The sequence below is a fragment of the Sphaerodactylus townsendi genome, linkage group LG01 (assembly GCF_021028975.2).
Source record: "Sphaerodactylus townsendi isolate TG3544 linkage group LG01, MPM_Stown_v2.3, whole genome shotgun sequence".
Classification (NCBI taxonomy): Eukaryota; Metazoa; Chordata; class Lepidosauria; order Squamata; family Sphaerodactylidae; genus Sphaerodactylus; species Sphaerodactylus townsendi.
Window position 1 is genome coordinate 8,033,903 of NC_059425.1, and position 15,993 is coordinate 8,049,895.

General features: G+C 49.4%; 1 protein-coding gene across 1 annotated transcript in view; it reads left to right on the forward strand.

Annotated features, from left to right (window-relative positions):
* The window catches only part of UBAP2L (ubiquitin associated protein 2 like), a 79,382-nt gene that overhangs the window by 2,327 nt on the left and 61,062 nt on the right, over window positions 1–15,993 (forward strand). Inside the window, 3 exon segments of the mRNA XM_048503439.1 lie at window positions 6,258–6,387; window positions 9,795–9,872; window positions 14,045–14,155. Coding sequence (XP_048359396.1) covers window positions 6,298–6,387; window positions 9,795–9,872; window positions 14,045–14,155 — 279 coding nt within the window. The 5' untranslated portion in view covers window positions 6,258–6,297.

Genomic DNA, 15,993 nt, shown 5'->3' on the forward strand with positions numbered 1-15,993 from the left:
TGCTGACAGAGGCTGATGGGAATTGTAGTTCCTGAACATCTGGAGAGCCGCAGGTTCCCTACCCCTGAGCTAGCATGTGGAGGTTGTGAGAAAACCACCTGGGAAAGAAAGCTTGGGCTGATACGGTACAGCAAATCAACTTCTTCAGCTCAGGATCTTCTGTTGTGCCACAGTTGACTTTTTCAACTGGTGTTCTAATTTTGCGGAAACTGTTTCTAACTCCTTTGTACATCCACTGCAGAGCACTTAGCAGTCTTCGAGTGATTCAGTCCTTTCTGTGAGCACCCCCTCCCCCGCATTGGGCTGTTGCCTGTTTCGTGGCAGGGAAGGAAGCATGGAAAACCTTGCGGAGAACCCACGGTGAAGTACGTGTTTGAGGATCCCTGTACTTCTGTGTCCAAGTTCAACCAACCCATCTGCACTGTGTTTCAGGGCTCCCGGGATTAATCAAAACAACACTTTCTGCCCTTTCAAGTTTCTTCCGTTAAAACTTTTTACAACCAGTTCAGAGAACTCTAAAGCAGCGAGATCTCTCACAGTTGTGGAGAGCTCTTGCTGAAACAACTTGGCAGTGCAGACTTCTGCAGTCTGATCCTGAGCCTATTGAGGAGCAAATTCACTGATAATGTAAACAAGCAGAGAATTGCTGTTTTTGACACTGCTTGTGTGCACATGTAAACACCAGAAAGTTTGCTTGTTTTCATATACCTGAGCTGTTTTTGTTTGTAGCTGATTTACTAAACAAAAAGAAAAGGGCTATACAAGCCAATAGTCCAACTCTCCATTCAAAGTAGGGTCAAGCATTTCAAACAAGAGTTTCTCCAGCTACAGCTTGAAGAATGCTAGCGAAGGGGAACTCAACATCTTTAGCTCTTTTCAACATTTATTCCACAACGGAGAATTCCCTCCTTATAGCTTTGACTTTAGGGCGTTTTCTGAGTCTAAGATCTTCTTTGATGCCAGGGGTATGGAAGGAGGGAATCTCACACTTTTAAGGGTCCCTCTCAACTACTCCATGTTTTCGGTCAGCTCTTCTAAAGGAAGAGATTCTTGGGTACCTTGTTCTGGTTCCTAACGGTGGATGTAGCTCTTGGGCTTAGTGTATAGTCTATAACTTGAGAGTCTTCCAAACTCAACTTTCTGTTCAGCTCCAAACTCATTGGGCATCCTTAAGCAAGCAGTAACTTCACTGCTCTTCCCTTTTCATGCTATTGAGGTTGTAATATTGGTCTATGGTTGTTGTCAGGACTATTGGGATAATACCAGTGCTTAGGAAAGAATTCCATTTATTCTAATGCTTAACTTAAGAACCCAGAGATATCAAACTCTTGGTTCTGACTTTAGCCCTTTTACTTTTTTGAAATGGGCCTTTCCCTTCTATCTTTCTATTTTCTCTCTCCTTTTCCATCTCATGCTGAGTTTCTTAAGGGTTCCCCCCCCCCCCCCCGAGTGCTGTATTCCTCGCCTCCTGCTATGTCTTTTCTGTGTGTTGAATCCACTCCTGTTTCTCAGTAACCATCTTGAAGTTTGGCACCTTGGAACTTTAGGCTGGATGGGCCCAAAAGGCATCAGTTAAAATTTTCCTCTCGATGCTTACAGTCAGGACTGATCTGGAGGACCCAGAAAATGTGATAGAACCCTTTCCATATTCTCAGTACTGATTTCCAGAAGTACCCAATCCAATTCCAAAGTGGGAATTCAACCCCCGCTTTCAGCAGCAAGTAGTTACAATTGGTGATCTCCTTGAGCGAGAGGCCTAATGTGTAACAAGGAAGTTTATTCCACCCATGGCATGAAAATCGCTGACGTCCCAATACAGGAAGTGAAGCGAAGCTACCTCTCTGGTTAGAATTTAACAAAACACATCAGCCCACAGCACTTCCTTCTGTAAAGCCTTGAGAACCGTGGGCAGCTTCTGAGCTCCTGTGACGTGTGTAGATATGAAAGAGGAGAAATCACTTCGCTGCCCTACGAGAGACGCAGCAATCTGATGAGGCATTCAGCCCGGGATGGTCTGTTTAGGCAAGCAAGCAGCTGTTGGATGGAACTCTTCCCCAAACCTGATGAAACAGATAACTGGAACTTTGGCTCTTGAAAGCTTGTCCCTTGGGAATCTTGTTGGTCTTCAAGGTGGACTTGAATTTTGCCAAGCCTGTGACTGGCAGTTTGTCTAATTGCAGGTAGAAGAGTTTGGATTTATATCCCCCCTTTCTCTCCCTCCTGTAGGAGACTCAATCTCCTTTCCCTTCCCCCCCCCACCAAACACCCTGTGAGGTGGGTGGGGCTGAGAGAGCTTCAAAAAACTGTGACTAGCCCAAGGTCACCCAGCTGGCGTGTGTGGCAGTGCACAGGCTAATCTGAATTCCCCAGATAAACCTCCACAGCTCAGGCGGCAGAGCGGGGAATCAAACCCAGTTCCTCCAGATTAGAATGCACCTGCTCTTAACCGCTACGCCACTGCTGCTTCTACCAGGGAACGAACAGGAATTTTATGCACAAAAAAAAAAAAGATGTGATGACCTGCAACCAGCCTTCCCCTTTGCAGCCAACAACAAATGAAAAAAAAATCCTGCCAGTTACGATGTAGGTTATTGCTAATCAGCGTGGTGTACTGGGTAAGAGTAGGTGCACTCTAATCTGGAGAACCGGGTTTGATTCCCCACTCTGCCACTTGAGCTGTGAAAGCTTATCTGGGGAACCAGATTAGTCTGTGCATTCCAACACAACATTCCAACAGCCCTGGGTGACCTAGGGCTAGTCACGGTTCTTTGGAGCTCTCTCAGCCCCACCTACCTGATGGGGTGTTTGTTGGGGTGTGTGTGTGTGTGTAAACCACCTTGAGTGTCCTTACAGGAGAGAAAGAGGGGGATATAAATCCAAACGCTGCTGCTGTTTCTTCTTCTTTGTTTTATAATCCCAAGTGAAAAAAGTTAGCCCTATGGGGGCAGAGTGGTAAGCTGCCCCAACACTGCAGTCCAAGGTCTGCTCATGACCTGAGTTCAGTCCCCACAGAAGTCTGTTTCAGATGGCTGGCTCAAGGTTATCTCGGATTCGAATCTGGAGAACTGGGTTTGATTCCCCAGCCTTCCACATGAGCGGCGGACTCTTATCTGGTGAACTGGATTTGTTTCCCTGCTCCTACCCGTGAAGCCTGCTGGGTGACCTAGGGCTAGTCCCAGTTCTCTCCAAACTCAACCCCATCCACCTCACAAGATGTCTGTTGTGGGGAGAGGAGGAGAAAAGAGTTTGTAAGTTGCCTTGAGTCTTCTAACAAGGGAGAAAGGCAAGGTATAAATCCAAACCTTTCTTTCCTTGTTTGCTGGAACAATTAACAGTTCTTTGTAAATAGCTGGTAAGACTTATCGCTGCCGTGGCCTATACTTAGATTGCTCTATTTCGTTTTTGTGCCATCTTTTCTCCAAAGAGCTGGGGGCAACTAATGTGTCTCTCCTCCCTCACCAGAGGTAAGTTAGGCTAGAGGAAAATGAGTAGCTACACCTGAGAGTCATCACATAGTGAAGATTTCAGCCTGTCTCTCCTTGTTCCTTTACACCTGGGGTCTTCAAACTGTGGCCCTCCAGATGTTCAGGAACTACAATTCCCATCAGCCCCACTACTTGGCCATGCTGGCAGAGGCTGATGGGAATTGTAGTTCCTGAACATCTGGAGGGCCATAGTTTGAAGACCTCTACTTTACACACGCCCCCCTCCAACCTGGTAGAATTAACCTGGCAGTTAGATTTTCTTTCTTGGTCCAAACCTTTTTGGCTTTGCAGCTGCTTTTCCTCAAGCGATCTACCGTTGAAGAAGGTTGTGCTCAGAGAAAAACCTGGAGAACTCCCCAGATCCGGCGTTTGGAAATCATCGCTATAAAGTTTCAGTTCTCAGAGTGGTGAGGGGAACAGGATCATTTCTGGAGCAAGCTCCTCCCATTCGGGGCAATTACTGCGGCCAACGATCACATAAAAGACCCATTCTCAGTGTGAAGATAGCAAAGGTTTTGCCCTTCCTCTTGAATTTGTTGGTACAGTTTCTGTGTTTCAAAATGAAGGATTCTATTGTTTACTCCCTCCCCCCCAACATAAAATCTTCTGAGTAACTTCTAGGCCTCCTGTGGTTCTGCGTTGGAGAGTTCTTCCTTTTGAGGGTGTCCCCTCGCTGAGAATTCCAGGAATCCCTCGCTGTAGATAATAAAGCCAAGCAGAGAGTCTTGGAATCAAAGTAGTGTCACTTCTGCCTAAATAACTTCCAGTTATTTCGTTTGGAGTTTCACCTTCGGCAGCAACTGGATCATAAGTGAATATTTGGAGACCTAATTTCCGTTTTGTTTTCGTCGCTGGGTCTGATTTTGGTCTTCGTTTCAGTAATAATGCACAAGACTTTGGGATGTGGGGGCTCTTCTTGAGTCCCCCCCCCCTCCAGATTTTCTGTTTTCATGCTATCTCAAGAATTCCTGCAAGGGGTTTTGGGTAGTGAATTCCATCTACTGGGTGGGAACAGCGACGGGGTTGTCCCTTATATCACGACACAGCTGCCGACTTACAAGGATAACTAGATGGTACAAACTTTGTAAAATACCCCAAACGTTATTCATCTGAAGATGCCAGCCACAGATGCAGGCGAAACGTCAGGAGAGAATGCTGCTAGAACACGGCCATACAGCCCGGAAACCACAAAGCACCCAAGTTATTCATCTTGTTGTGCCTCTGCGTCAGACATTTTCTCACAGTGCATGGACCTATATAATATAATACCTTGCTCAGCTTGGCTTCTGTTTGTGGATCTTGGGTCAAAACGTTTGGCTTCTTTGTCTTACATTCTGAGCCAGCGTAGTTGAGATTTGGGGCTGTGAAGGCCGTTGTTTGCATCTTAAGCTTGCTAGGTTAGTGACGGCCATCTTTGAGGGGAGTCTTCTTTTGGGTTCACTGACTGCTCAAGGGAAGAACCAAACAGGTGTTTTGCTGTGGTCCTTGAGCATCAGCGTTGCTTGGCCTCCTTTCGATGTTGAAACGCGGTCTGGTAACTTTCCATCAGCCATGGAAACTTTTCCTTGGGAAAGTGGTTTATCAAACCCCTTTATCTCAAAGGCGAACAGCCGAGAAGTAGTAAAGGCCAAAGGTGTTTTTCTTCTGGGTCTCGGTGCTGGGCTAGAGTTTTGACTGGGAGTTCACTGAGGTTAAAGCAGGTGGGGGAAATCTGTGCCGGGGGAGAGGACGTGTCCCCACACAGAGAATTGCATTCTTGCAGACTGGAGAGAATCATTATTCCAAAGTGGAAAATTGATTATGGAATGTGGACTTGCACTTCCAGAGAGCGTGTGAGTAAAGCATTGGCAAGTCACAGCCGACTTTTGGCAACCCTATGCACAGGTTTCAAACTCGTGGCCCTCCAGATGTTATGGACTGCAGTTCCCATCATCCCCTGCCAGCTGGCAGGGAATGATGGGAACTGTAGTCCATAACATCTGGAGGGCCGCGAGTTTGACACCTGTGCCCTATAGGGTTTTCAAGGCAAGGGACTAATAGAGGGGGTTTGCCATTGCCGTCCTCTGTTTAGCAGATGTTGGTAAGCTTTAGTGCAGTGGTGGCGAACGTATGGCACAGGTGCCAGCGGTGGCACTCAGAGCCCTCTCTGTGGGCACGCGCACACAGAGTGTCCCACACACACATCTAGGCCGGCCTGGGCCGCTGGGCTCGATTATTAGCATTAAACCTAAGACCTAGTTTTGGGGAAGCAGAATAGGTAACCCTGTTAAGCTCTGTTAAACTCCACTGATTTTCATGCAAAGAACTAAAGCGCGATCCTTTGCCTGGGAGTAAGCGCGGTTGCTGGAAATGGGCTTGCTTCTGAGTAAACCCTCCTAGGGTCGTGATTCACCCGTTGCATGGTTGCTTCAAAGGAAAGCCACCGACTACCACCAAGCTTACTCCTGAGTAACGCGCGCCTCGTAGCCAACCGTTTTTTCTAAATTAAAACCTCAGTATTCAGGCTAAATTGCCGTGTTGGCACTTTGCGATAAATAAGCGGGTTTGGGGTTGCAATTTAGGCACTCGGTCTCGAAAAGGTTCGCCATCACCGCTTTAGTGGTTTCCCATCCATGTCCTAACCAGGGCTGGGCCTGCTTGGCTTTTGAGACCTGCCGAAATAAAGCTCACCTGGGCCGTCCAGGCGGGGATGAGCAGCCGAGCGCTCGAAGTACAACGGGCTGCCCTTTTTACTTCCCCTTCTAACCGCTTGCTCTCTTTTCCCTCCCGCAGCGTTCTACCTTGTAAATACTGTTATTTGTATATACTGTAAATGATGACATCGGTGGGCACTAACCGAGCCCGGGGGAGCTGGGAACAGACACAGACGCAGAACCAGGCACAGCACAAGCAGCGGCCACAGGTGAGGCCAAAGCGGGGAGGAGGGGTGTCCATGGAAACCTGGCTGGCTTGGGGAGGGAGGAGTCCTGCCTCCCAGCATGCCTCTCTCTGGTCGTGTGACTAATGCCCATGCCTGATCCTAACATCTTCCTGAGAAACAAAAGGAGAAGGCGGGGGGAAGTCCACGCCCTGGCATGTTTTCGGCTAATGTGCAACTGAACTTGCCTGCCTTGGAGGCCAGCCAGAGTTCTTGCTTGGGAGCACAAACGGGAGGGAACGGAATGAACAGATTTCAGTGCCCTTCCTCGATCTCGTGTCCCAGTCGTCTGTTTTTAACTGGATCTCTCTTTTTGCTACTGGAGAAGTGGAGAAATCGAGGCTGCCCCTCTACGTACAAGCCCGGGAGAGTCGTTCGCTCTGTAGATTGAAACTTGTTGGTGATTCCTGGCCCGAAAGATATCCGGCAGTCCTCAACCAAGGGCAGGGCATTTTCAGACCTAGCTCCGGCCTGGTGGGACGCTGTATCACATGAGACCCGGGCCATGTGGGACCTATTACAGCTCCACAGGGCCTGTAATAGGCGGAGCTGTTCTGCCAAGCCTATGGTTGAGTGCAGCAACGGCATTCCATCACAGCTGACCTCCATTCCCTGAGCAAGTGTGGTGTGGCGATTAAGAGCAGGTGCACTCTAATCTGGAGAACCGGGTTTGATTCTCCACTCTGCCACTTGAGCTGTAGAGGCTTAGGAGCAGCAGTGGTGTAGGAGGTTAAGAGCTCTTGTATCTAATCTGGAGTTTGATTCTCTGCTCTGCCGCTTGAGCTGTGGAGGCTTATCTGGGGAATTCAGATTAGCCTGTACACTCCCACAAACGCCAGCTGGGTGACCTTGGGCTAGTCACAGCTTCTCGGAGCTCTCTCAGCCCCACCTACCTCACAGGGTGTTTGTTGTGGTTGGGCGGGGCGGGGGGGAGGGAAAGGAGATTGTAAGCCCCTTTGAGTCTGCTTACAGGAGAGAAACGGGGAGATATACATCCAAACTCCTCCTCCTCTTCTTCTTCACCTTTTCTCTTCCCGTTTCTTTCCTTCTTCTTTCCCCCCTCTCCCTTTCTTTACTTCGTTACCCTCAGTGAGAGATTTTATGGCACCTCATAATGTATAGTGGTGCATTTTAATCCTTAGTTTGTCGCTGTAAGCCGCCCCCAGAAATAAAATTTTAAATAAATAATAAGCTGTGATGGAACAGTACTGTAAAACTAGCAGAGTCACACCTACATGGTAAAAAGGGGCTTTGATCAAATGATCTTTGATCCACCTGGACGAGAAACCAAAAGGCCATAGAAATGCACCCAGGACAGGAAGATGCCCGAATGAGGCACTTCAAAGGTTGGGGACCGCATGGCCAGCAGGGAAGTTTTCTTGGAGACTAAGAACAAAGACCTAGGTGACTCTACCATGGGCTAAGGGAAGCACCTCTTGGCTGGACGTCCCGAGAGACCCATAAGACTGTATTCAGCTGAGCCATTTCTCTGATTGCATGTATGTTTTATTTCTTTGTTTCGAACTTTTACAATAAATCTTTGAGAGATCAGCCGGCCTGGAGTCATTAGGAGGGAAAAGAACCCGAGATCGAGGTGAGATAAGAGTGGCTCTCCCAAGCTTAATCTCAGCCACAGTCTTCATATGGTGGCAGCCTGTGCTCCTTTACTCCAGGGTGAACACCTTCTTGGCTTTGCAGCCGGCTTGCAGCAATGGAGAAAATTGTAAACAAATCCTCAATTTCCTCCGCGCGCGCCATTGAACACCTAGAACCATAGAACCATGGAGTTTGAAGGTGTCGTACAGGCCATCTAGACCAGTCCAGGCAGTAGATAGCCATCAGCCCCCTACATTTATTTGGTCACCTGTCTCCCCAGTAGGGACCCAAAGCAGCATGTATTGCTTTTTACGTTCACAGCAATCCTGTGAAGTAGGCTGGGCTGAGAGGGTATGCCTGGCCTAAGATCATCCAGTGAGCTTCCATGACAGATCAGAGATTCAAATCTTGGACTCCCTGATGCTAACCACCTCCCTTTGACACCTCCAAGGTGTCTGCTGTGGGGAGAAGGGAAAGGAGCATGTAAGCCACTCTCCTTACAGGAGAGAAGGGTGGGATATGAATCCAATCTCCTTCCTGTCCCCACAACAGACACCTTGAGAGGTAGGTGGGGCTGAGAGAGTTCTGGGAGAACTGTGACTGGCCCACAGTCACCCAGCAGGCTACATGTGTAGGAGCTGGGAAACAAACGTGGTTCTTTGGATTAGTGGCCACCTGGTCTTACCTACTATGGCTCCTGCAATCCACTGCAGTCACCACTCTGGCAATAGCTTCAGGACAATGTTCGGGGCAGCCGTGTGGAGCTCAGATTTAAGTTTTTCTTGGTGGAGGGAAGAAGAAGAAGAGTTTGGATGTATATCCCCCCCTTCTCTCCTATAGGAGACTCAAAGGGGCTGATAATCTCCTTGCCCTTCCCCCCTCCCAACAAACACCCTGTGAGATGACTGGGGCTGAGAGAGCTCCGAAAAGCTGTGACTAGCCCAAGGTCACCCAGCTGGCGTGTGTGGGAGTGCACAGGCTAGTCTGAATTCCCCAGATAGGCCTCCACAACTCAAGCGGCAGAGCTGGGAATCAAACCCAGTTCCTCCAGATCAGAGTGCACCTGTTCTTAACCTCCCACGCCACTGCTGCTCCCTGAGGAAGAACTGAGGTTAAAAGCTACTCAAACCTCACTCTGGATCAGGGGTAGGGAACCTGCGGCTCTCCAGATGTTCAGGAACTACAATTCCCATCAGCCCCTACCAGCATGGCCAATTGGCCATGCTGACAGAGGCTGATGGGAATTATAGTTCCTGAACATCTGGAGAGCCGCAGGTTCCCTACCCCTGCTCTGGATCATGACTGGGCTTCGTTTATGTTTGCAGTGGCATAGGAGGTTAAGAGCTCATGTATCTAATCTGGAAGAACCGGGGATTGATTCCCAGCTCTGCCGCCTGAGCTGTGGAGGCTTATCTGGGGAATTCAGATTAGCCTGTACACTCCCACACACGCCAGCTGGGTGACCTTGGGCTAGTCACAGCTTCTCGGAGCTCTCTCAGCCCCACCCACCTCACAGGGTGTGCTTGTTGTGAGTGGGGGAAGGGCAAGGAGATTGTCAGCCCTTGCCCCTTTGAGTCTCCTTGCAGGGGGGAGAAAGGGGATATAAACTCCTAACTCTTTCTTCTTCTTCTTATCCACAGTTGAAACCCTTCTGAGTTTTTGTTCCTACTGATCGCTGCCGCCACGCAGGGCCTACCTGTGCCAAGGGTCCTTTGTGGGCTTCCGGGCTGCAGCATGCTTAAAAAACAAAAAAGGGAATGGTTTTAATGCTGCTGTCTTGTCCTCTGTTGCCTCAGGCCACTGCGGAGCAAATTCGGCTTGCACAGATGATATCGGACCACAACGACGCTGACTTCGAGGAGAAAGTGAAACAAGTGAGTCCCGGGGAGACGGGAGGACATTTGCAGGAGGGAGTTGGTCCACCCGGGGACAGTTTCTGCCGGAAAAATAAGCGGTCGCGTAAAATTGGCCGCTTTTGGTCACTGACTGCAGTGAAACGCCTTGAGCTTTTCTGCCGTGTCTTATGAAAGTCTCGCATTTGAAGGAGAGGAAGAGGAATGAGCGTCAGGTGGGCAGCTCTGCTGATCTGCAGTCGAAGAGCATGATTCAAGTCCAGTAGCCCTTCAAAGACCAATGAGAGTTTCGCCGTATGACCTTTTGGAAGTCAAAGTTCCCAATGTCACATACAAGTTGGAAGGGAGGTCCCTGTCTAGCAAAGGGAGCTTTGAAGAGTAGAAGAAGAGTTTGGATTTGTATCTCACCTTTCTCTCCTGTCAGCAGACTCAAGGTGGCTTGCAAGCTCCTTTCCCTTCCTCTCCCCAGACACCTTGTGAGGCAGGTAGGGCCGAGAGAGTTCAGAGAGAACTGTAACTAGCCCAAGGTCACCTGGCAGGAATGGTGCAGAAACACATCTGATTCACCAGATAGGCCTCAGCCACTCAGGTGGAAGAGTGGGGAATCAAACCCGGTTCTCCAGATTAGAATCCACCTTCTCTTAACCACCCCCACCACGCTGGCTGAGCTCATTCCCTGAAAGCTCGTGACCCTTCTCATTTCTTGTCCATCTGCGCTGGTCTCCCAGATGCTACCGACTTGACTTGCAAATCTTCTTGCTCTCCTGTGGGCTACCTGAAATGACCCTGTTGGTAGCCATTTTTTTCTGCAGCAGAGCAGCTCAATTCCAGTCCTGTAGCCCCTCAGAGACCCACAAGATTTTCTGGATAGGCGCTTTCAGGGTTAGTCCAAGTTCCCTGCATCAGATAGCTTTAATTCGTTGAGTTGCTAGCGATGAAGCTGTAGCCCCAGGTATACTTGATGGGAGAGGGTTGTTTTGAAATCACCAGCTGTGTTGTGTTGAAGGCAAAGAGCCACGCAACACAGCTGTGTTTTGAAACCTGATGCAGAATCACAGCTGTGGGATCACAAGCATCTCAAATGTAACAAAAAAGCCCACATGCCAATTGGTTTATCTGCGTGTTATGTGTTCTCTTGGTGGATATCTTTTGGTGCGGAGCCCACATGACTTTACCGTGAGGCCTGCCTGCCTGCCTGCCATGAATCCAAGTCCCAGCTTTCATATCCTTCAATGCTTGTCTGCGTTCATCTACTGAAGCAAACCCACCAGCGAAGGATTAGAAGTATCTTCTTTCAGAATCAAGGTTTATCAAGGCCGTGTGCTGGTTGCCGTGGTTTTCCCTTGCTTGCAGAACGGATGTTTTGCCAGTGCAGAGTTAAGATGGCTGTCAGTTCAGATTTCACAGGCTTCTCCACGGCTGCAGCTATTAACATAGGAAGAGCTCTGCTGGATCGGACCAGCGGGTCCATCCAGTGGCCAGCCTGTGCCTCTGGAGGTCCAACAACAGGGAAAAGGCCTCTGTACCTCTGGAGGTCCAACAGTAGAGGCCAAGGCCTTCCCCCGATGTTGCCTCCTGGCACTGGTATGCAGGGGTTTTACTGTGCAGTTCCCTTTAATTCTCGATACTTCCTTGGCTATCTTTGCCCAATTCTGCTGACAGCATGGTTAGGCCACAGCAATGAGACTTGTGGGAAAGAAATCCCGTCTCGTACTTTGCTCTGTAGGTCCCCTTTTTATACCTTCTGGTGAGACCAAGGCCCAAGTTTGAAGCTGTTGCTTCTTTGGATAAGTAATTTCTTTGTGTTTGGAAACTGTAGAATCATAGAGTTGGAAGAGACCCCAAGGGCCATTAAGTCCTACCCCTGCCATGCAGGGACAATCAAAGCACTGCTGACTGATGGCCATCTAGGCTCTCTTTAAAAACCTCCAAAGGAGACTCCACCACACTCTTGAGGTAATGCATTCCACCGGAGCAGCAGTGGCGCAGTGGTTAAGAGTAGGTGCATTCTAAGCTGGAGGAACCGGGTTTGATTCCCCGCTCTGCCACCTGAGCTGTGGAGGCTTATCTGGGGAGTTCAGATTAGCCCCGCATATTCCCACACACAAGCCACAGTTGGGTGACTCTTAGCTAGTCACAGATTTCTGAGCGCCTCATCCTCACCACCTGGGTTGGTTGGTGTTTGTTGTTGGGGGTGGGGAAGGGCAAAGGGGATTGAAAGCCCTTTTGAGTCTCCTGCAGGAGAGAAAGGGGGGATATAAATCCAAACTCTTCTCTTCTCCTTACTGTCAGGAAGTTTTTGCTGATGTTTCAGTGGAATCTCTTTCCCTTCACCTGGAACCCATGGCTCCCGGTCCCAGTCTCCGCGAGATGCAGAAAACAAGTCAAGCCTCGCCTCCCTCCCCTCGAATGCGGACATCCCTCTTCTGGCAAATATTCTAAAACTCCTGGGCTACTGCATGTCACCTTCTTCACTAAATCCTTTGGGAACATCCCCATGCTCCCAAACGGGATTGGATGCCAAACGGGATACATTTGTGACCTGGGTCTTCTTAGATAAGGAGACGTTCAGGTTCGCTCCTGGATGTAAATGTTAACTGCACCCCCCAAATCGAGGCTCAGAAGTTGGCCAACCCCCTCCGCACCTCCCGTGCCCAGCTGCAGTACCTCCGTCTTTGATGGATTTAGTTCAGGGGTAGGGAACCTGCGGCTCTCCAGATGTTCAGGAACTACAATTCCCATCAGCCTCTGTCAGCATGGCCAATTGGCCATGCTGGTAGGGGCTGATGGGAATTGTAGTTCCTGAACATCTGGAGAGCCACAGGTTCCCTACCCCTGATTTAGTTTCAGCCAGCTCTGCCGTGGCGCATTGGCCACAGCCTCCCAACAACCAGCCAGGGAATCTGGGGCGGCATCAGGCCAACCACCCATCCACACATACAGCTGGGCAAAAGCGCCGCTGCTAAGGGAATGGGCCTGCAGGATCCAGCTAGCTCAGGGGTAGGGAACCTGCGGCTCTCCAGATGTTCAGGAACTACAATTCCCATCAGCCAATTGGCCATGCTGGCAGGGGCTGATGGGAATTGTCGTTCCTGAACATCTGGAGAGCCGCAGGTTCCCTACCCCTGTTCTAGACCAATGAGAGGCTGAGGCCTGGGCGGGGAAAAGTATCCCTGATGTATGCTTTGTATATGCTGAGTTGAGTTGAGATATAGTCTGAGTTAAGTTCTGTATGTGTTGAATTTTGTTCTTGCTGAAGGGTTCTGTATAGTATAATAGTCTTGTGTAGAACAGACTTGTGTAACCTTGCAACTGCTGAAGTAAAAACCTTCCTATGGAAAGAACATCTTGCGTGGAGAGTCTACTTTTCCAAGAGTGGTAGAAGGTTGCAGTGAGTGCAAGAAGACTGAACATTCTCATCTTACCGGAGTGACTCCGCTTTACACTCTGCTGATAGAACGCAGCCTCGAAAAAGAGCTGGTTTGTTCCAAGTACCCCAGAAAGGGCCCGCTATGACAGAGCGGGCCCCCACTCAGCTGGTGAACTTGATCGCTGCTGTGGCATACGCTGTCCCCCCTTTATGGCTATGAGGGAGCCGCAGGTTCCCTACCCCTGAGCTAGATATTTGCTGACCCGGCTTTTCGATTTTAAGTTGGCTCCGATACAAAAGGTGCTCAAGTTCAACTCTTTGTTAAAGTGGAGGGTTTTTGTTTAACCAGGTACAGGCATCCTGGAAGGAGTTCTTGCTGCTTAAGAACATAAGAAGTAGCCTGCTGGATCAGACCAGAGTCCATCTAGTCCAGCACTCTGCTACTCGCAGTGGCCCACCAGGTGCCTTTGGGAGCTCACCTGCAGGAGGTGAAAGCAAGGGCCTTCTGCTGCTGCTGCTGCTCCCGAGCACCTGGTCTGCTAAGGCCTTTGCAATCTCAGATCAAGGAGGATCAAGATTGGTAGCCATAAATCGACTTCTCCTCCATCAATCTGTCCAAGCCCTTTTTAAAGCTATCCAAGCCCTTTTTAAAGCTTCTTTATCTTTCTGGCCTTGCTCTGTGGCAGTTGAGAGCTGGAGAGTGGGGGCTCTCTGGGCGCCTGGTCCCAGGCGTGGCCACTTGGGTTCTTGTGGGGATGGTGGCGGCTGCAGGCCTGCGAGCCGTGCCGAGTCGAGAATGACCCTCCGTGCTTTCCCTCCGCAGCTGATTGACATCACAGGCAAGAACCAGGATGAGTGCGTCATCGCCCTGCACGACTGTAACGGGGACGTGAACAGAGCCATCAATGTGCTGTTGGAGGGGAATCCGGACACGGTAAGCCTGGCGGTCTGCAGCTTGGTTAGGGGGGTGCTTTGCCAAAACCTCCTTCGTTAGGTTGGGGGGCTGGGGACGTTTCTCTGGCTGAGGAGTTACAGCCAAACTGTGATGCCCGTGCGGTTTCCCAGTTGTTCCAATTGTGATTGTTCGAGAAGTGATTCCAGATCTGCTTTTGCGCCATCCTGGTGCCTCCATCAGAAGGTGGCTGACTAGTCGTAGAATTGGAAGGGTCCCCAAGGCCCATCCAGTCCAACCCCCTGCCATGCAGGAATACTCAATCAAAGCATTCCCGACATATATTCACCCAGCCTCTCTTTAAAAACCTCCAAAGAAGGAGACTCCACCACTCTCCGAGGCAGTGCATTCCAGTGTCAAAGAGCCCTGACAGTCAGAAAGTTCTTCCTGATGGTTAGGTGGAATCTCTCTTCCTGCACTTTGAATCCCTCTTCAACATGACATCCCTTCAGATATCTAAACATGGCTATCATGTCACCTCTTAACCGTCTCTCCTCCAGACTTAGCATCCCCAGCTCCCTAAGTCTCTCCTCACAGGGCATGGATTCCAGACCTTTTATCATTTTGCTTGCCCTCCTCTGGACACGTTCCAGCTAGTCAATAACCTTCTTAATTTGCAGTGCCCAGAAGTGAACACAGTACTCTAGTTGAGCATGTGAAGCCATAAAGCAAAGATCAAGGAAAGAATGCCCCAAGACACCAGAGATAACATGTAACAGACTGGTTACGTATATCTTGTAGCAGTTAAGTTAGGAATGCATTTCAATCACCTAAATGCAAACCCCTGGTGAAGGTTTCTATTTACTGCAGTAGCCAGCCAAATGTCTTCAGGAAGCCCACAGATGGGGCGTGAGGGGGTTATCCCTCTTATGTTCACTTCTGAATTCCTTTCAATATTACTACGCTTATACTCGGTCTCAGGAAAAGATATTAGTAAGGTCAGTTGAGGTGTAGCAGTCAAGGAAATTGTGTTAGGCTATAGTGTGCTACCTTTGTCAAAACCATTATTTTGTGCATTATCGGACATGGTACTTTGATACAAGAGCATTTTAAATGCCAAAATGTATTTTTTTACTTTCAAATGGATTACGGGGGAGCAGGGCTAGGTAGGCACTGGGACCCAGGCGGAGCATTCCGCAGCAAAGAAGGTCCGGCATGTTGATTCTGTGGTGGAGGAATATACAACCCTACTAACATCTTTTTCTGAGACAGACTAGCCTGATCTTGTCAGAGCTCGGAAGCTACGCAGGGTTGGTCCCGGTTAGTGCTGGGATGGGAGTTCACCAAGGAAAGGTTGCTATGCAGAGGTAGGAGATGAAGGATGGCCTCTTTGTTTGTGGCCCTGAAAGCATAAGAACATAAGAACTAGCCTGCTGGATCAGACCAGAGTCCATCTAGTCCAGCACTCTGCTACTCGCAGTGGCCCACCAGGTGCCTTTGGGAGCTCACCTGCAGGATGTGAAAGCAATGGCCTTCTGCTGCTTCTGCTCCCGAGCACCTGGTCTGCTAAGGCATTTGCAATCTGAGATCAAGGAGGATCAAGATTGACTTCTCCTCCATAAGTCTGTCCAAGCCCTTTTTAAAGCTATCCAGGTTAGTGGCCATCACCACCTCCTGTGGCAGCATATTCCAATCACACGTTGTGTGAAGAAGTGTTTCCTTTTATTAGTCAAAGCCTCTTGAAGAGGTCGCCATAAGTCAGTTGCGACTGACAGCACGCTTGACTTGCTGGTGGTTCCATTCAGTTATCATTATGAGGAGAGGCTGCAGCGTTTCGGACTCTTTAGTTTGGAGAGGAGACGTCTGAGGGGGGATATGAT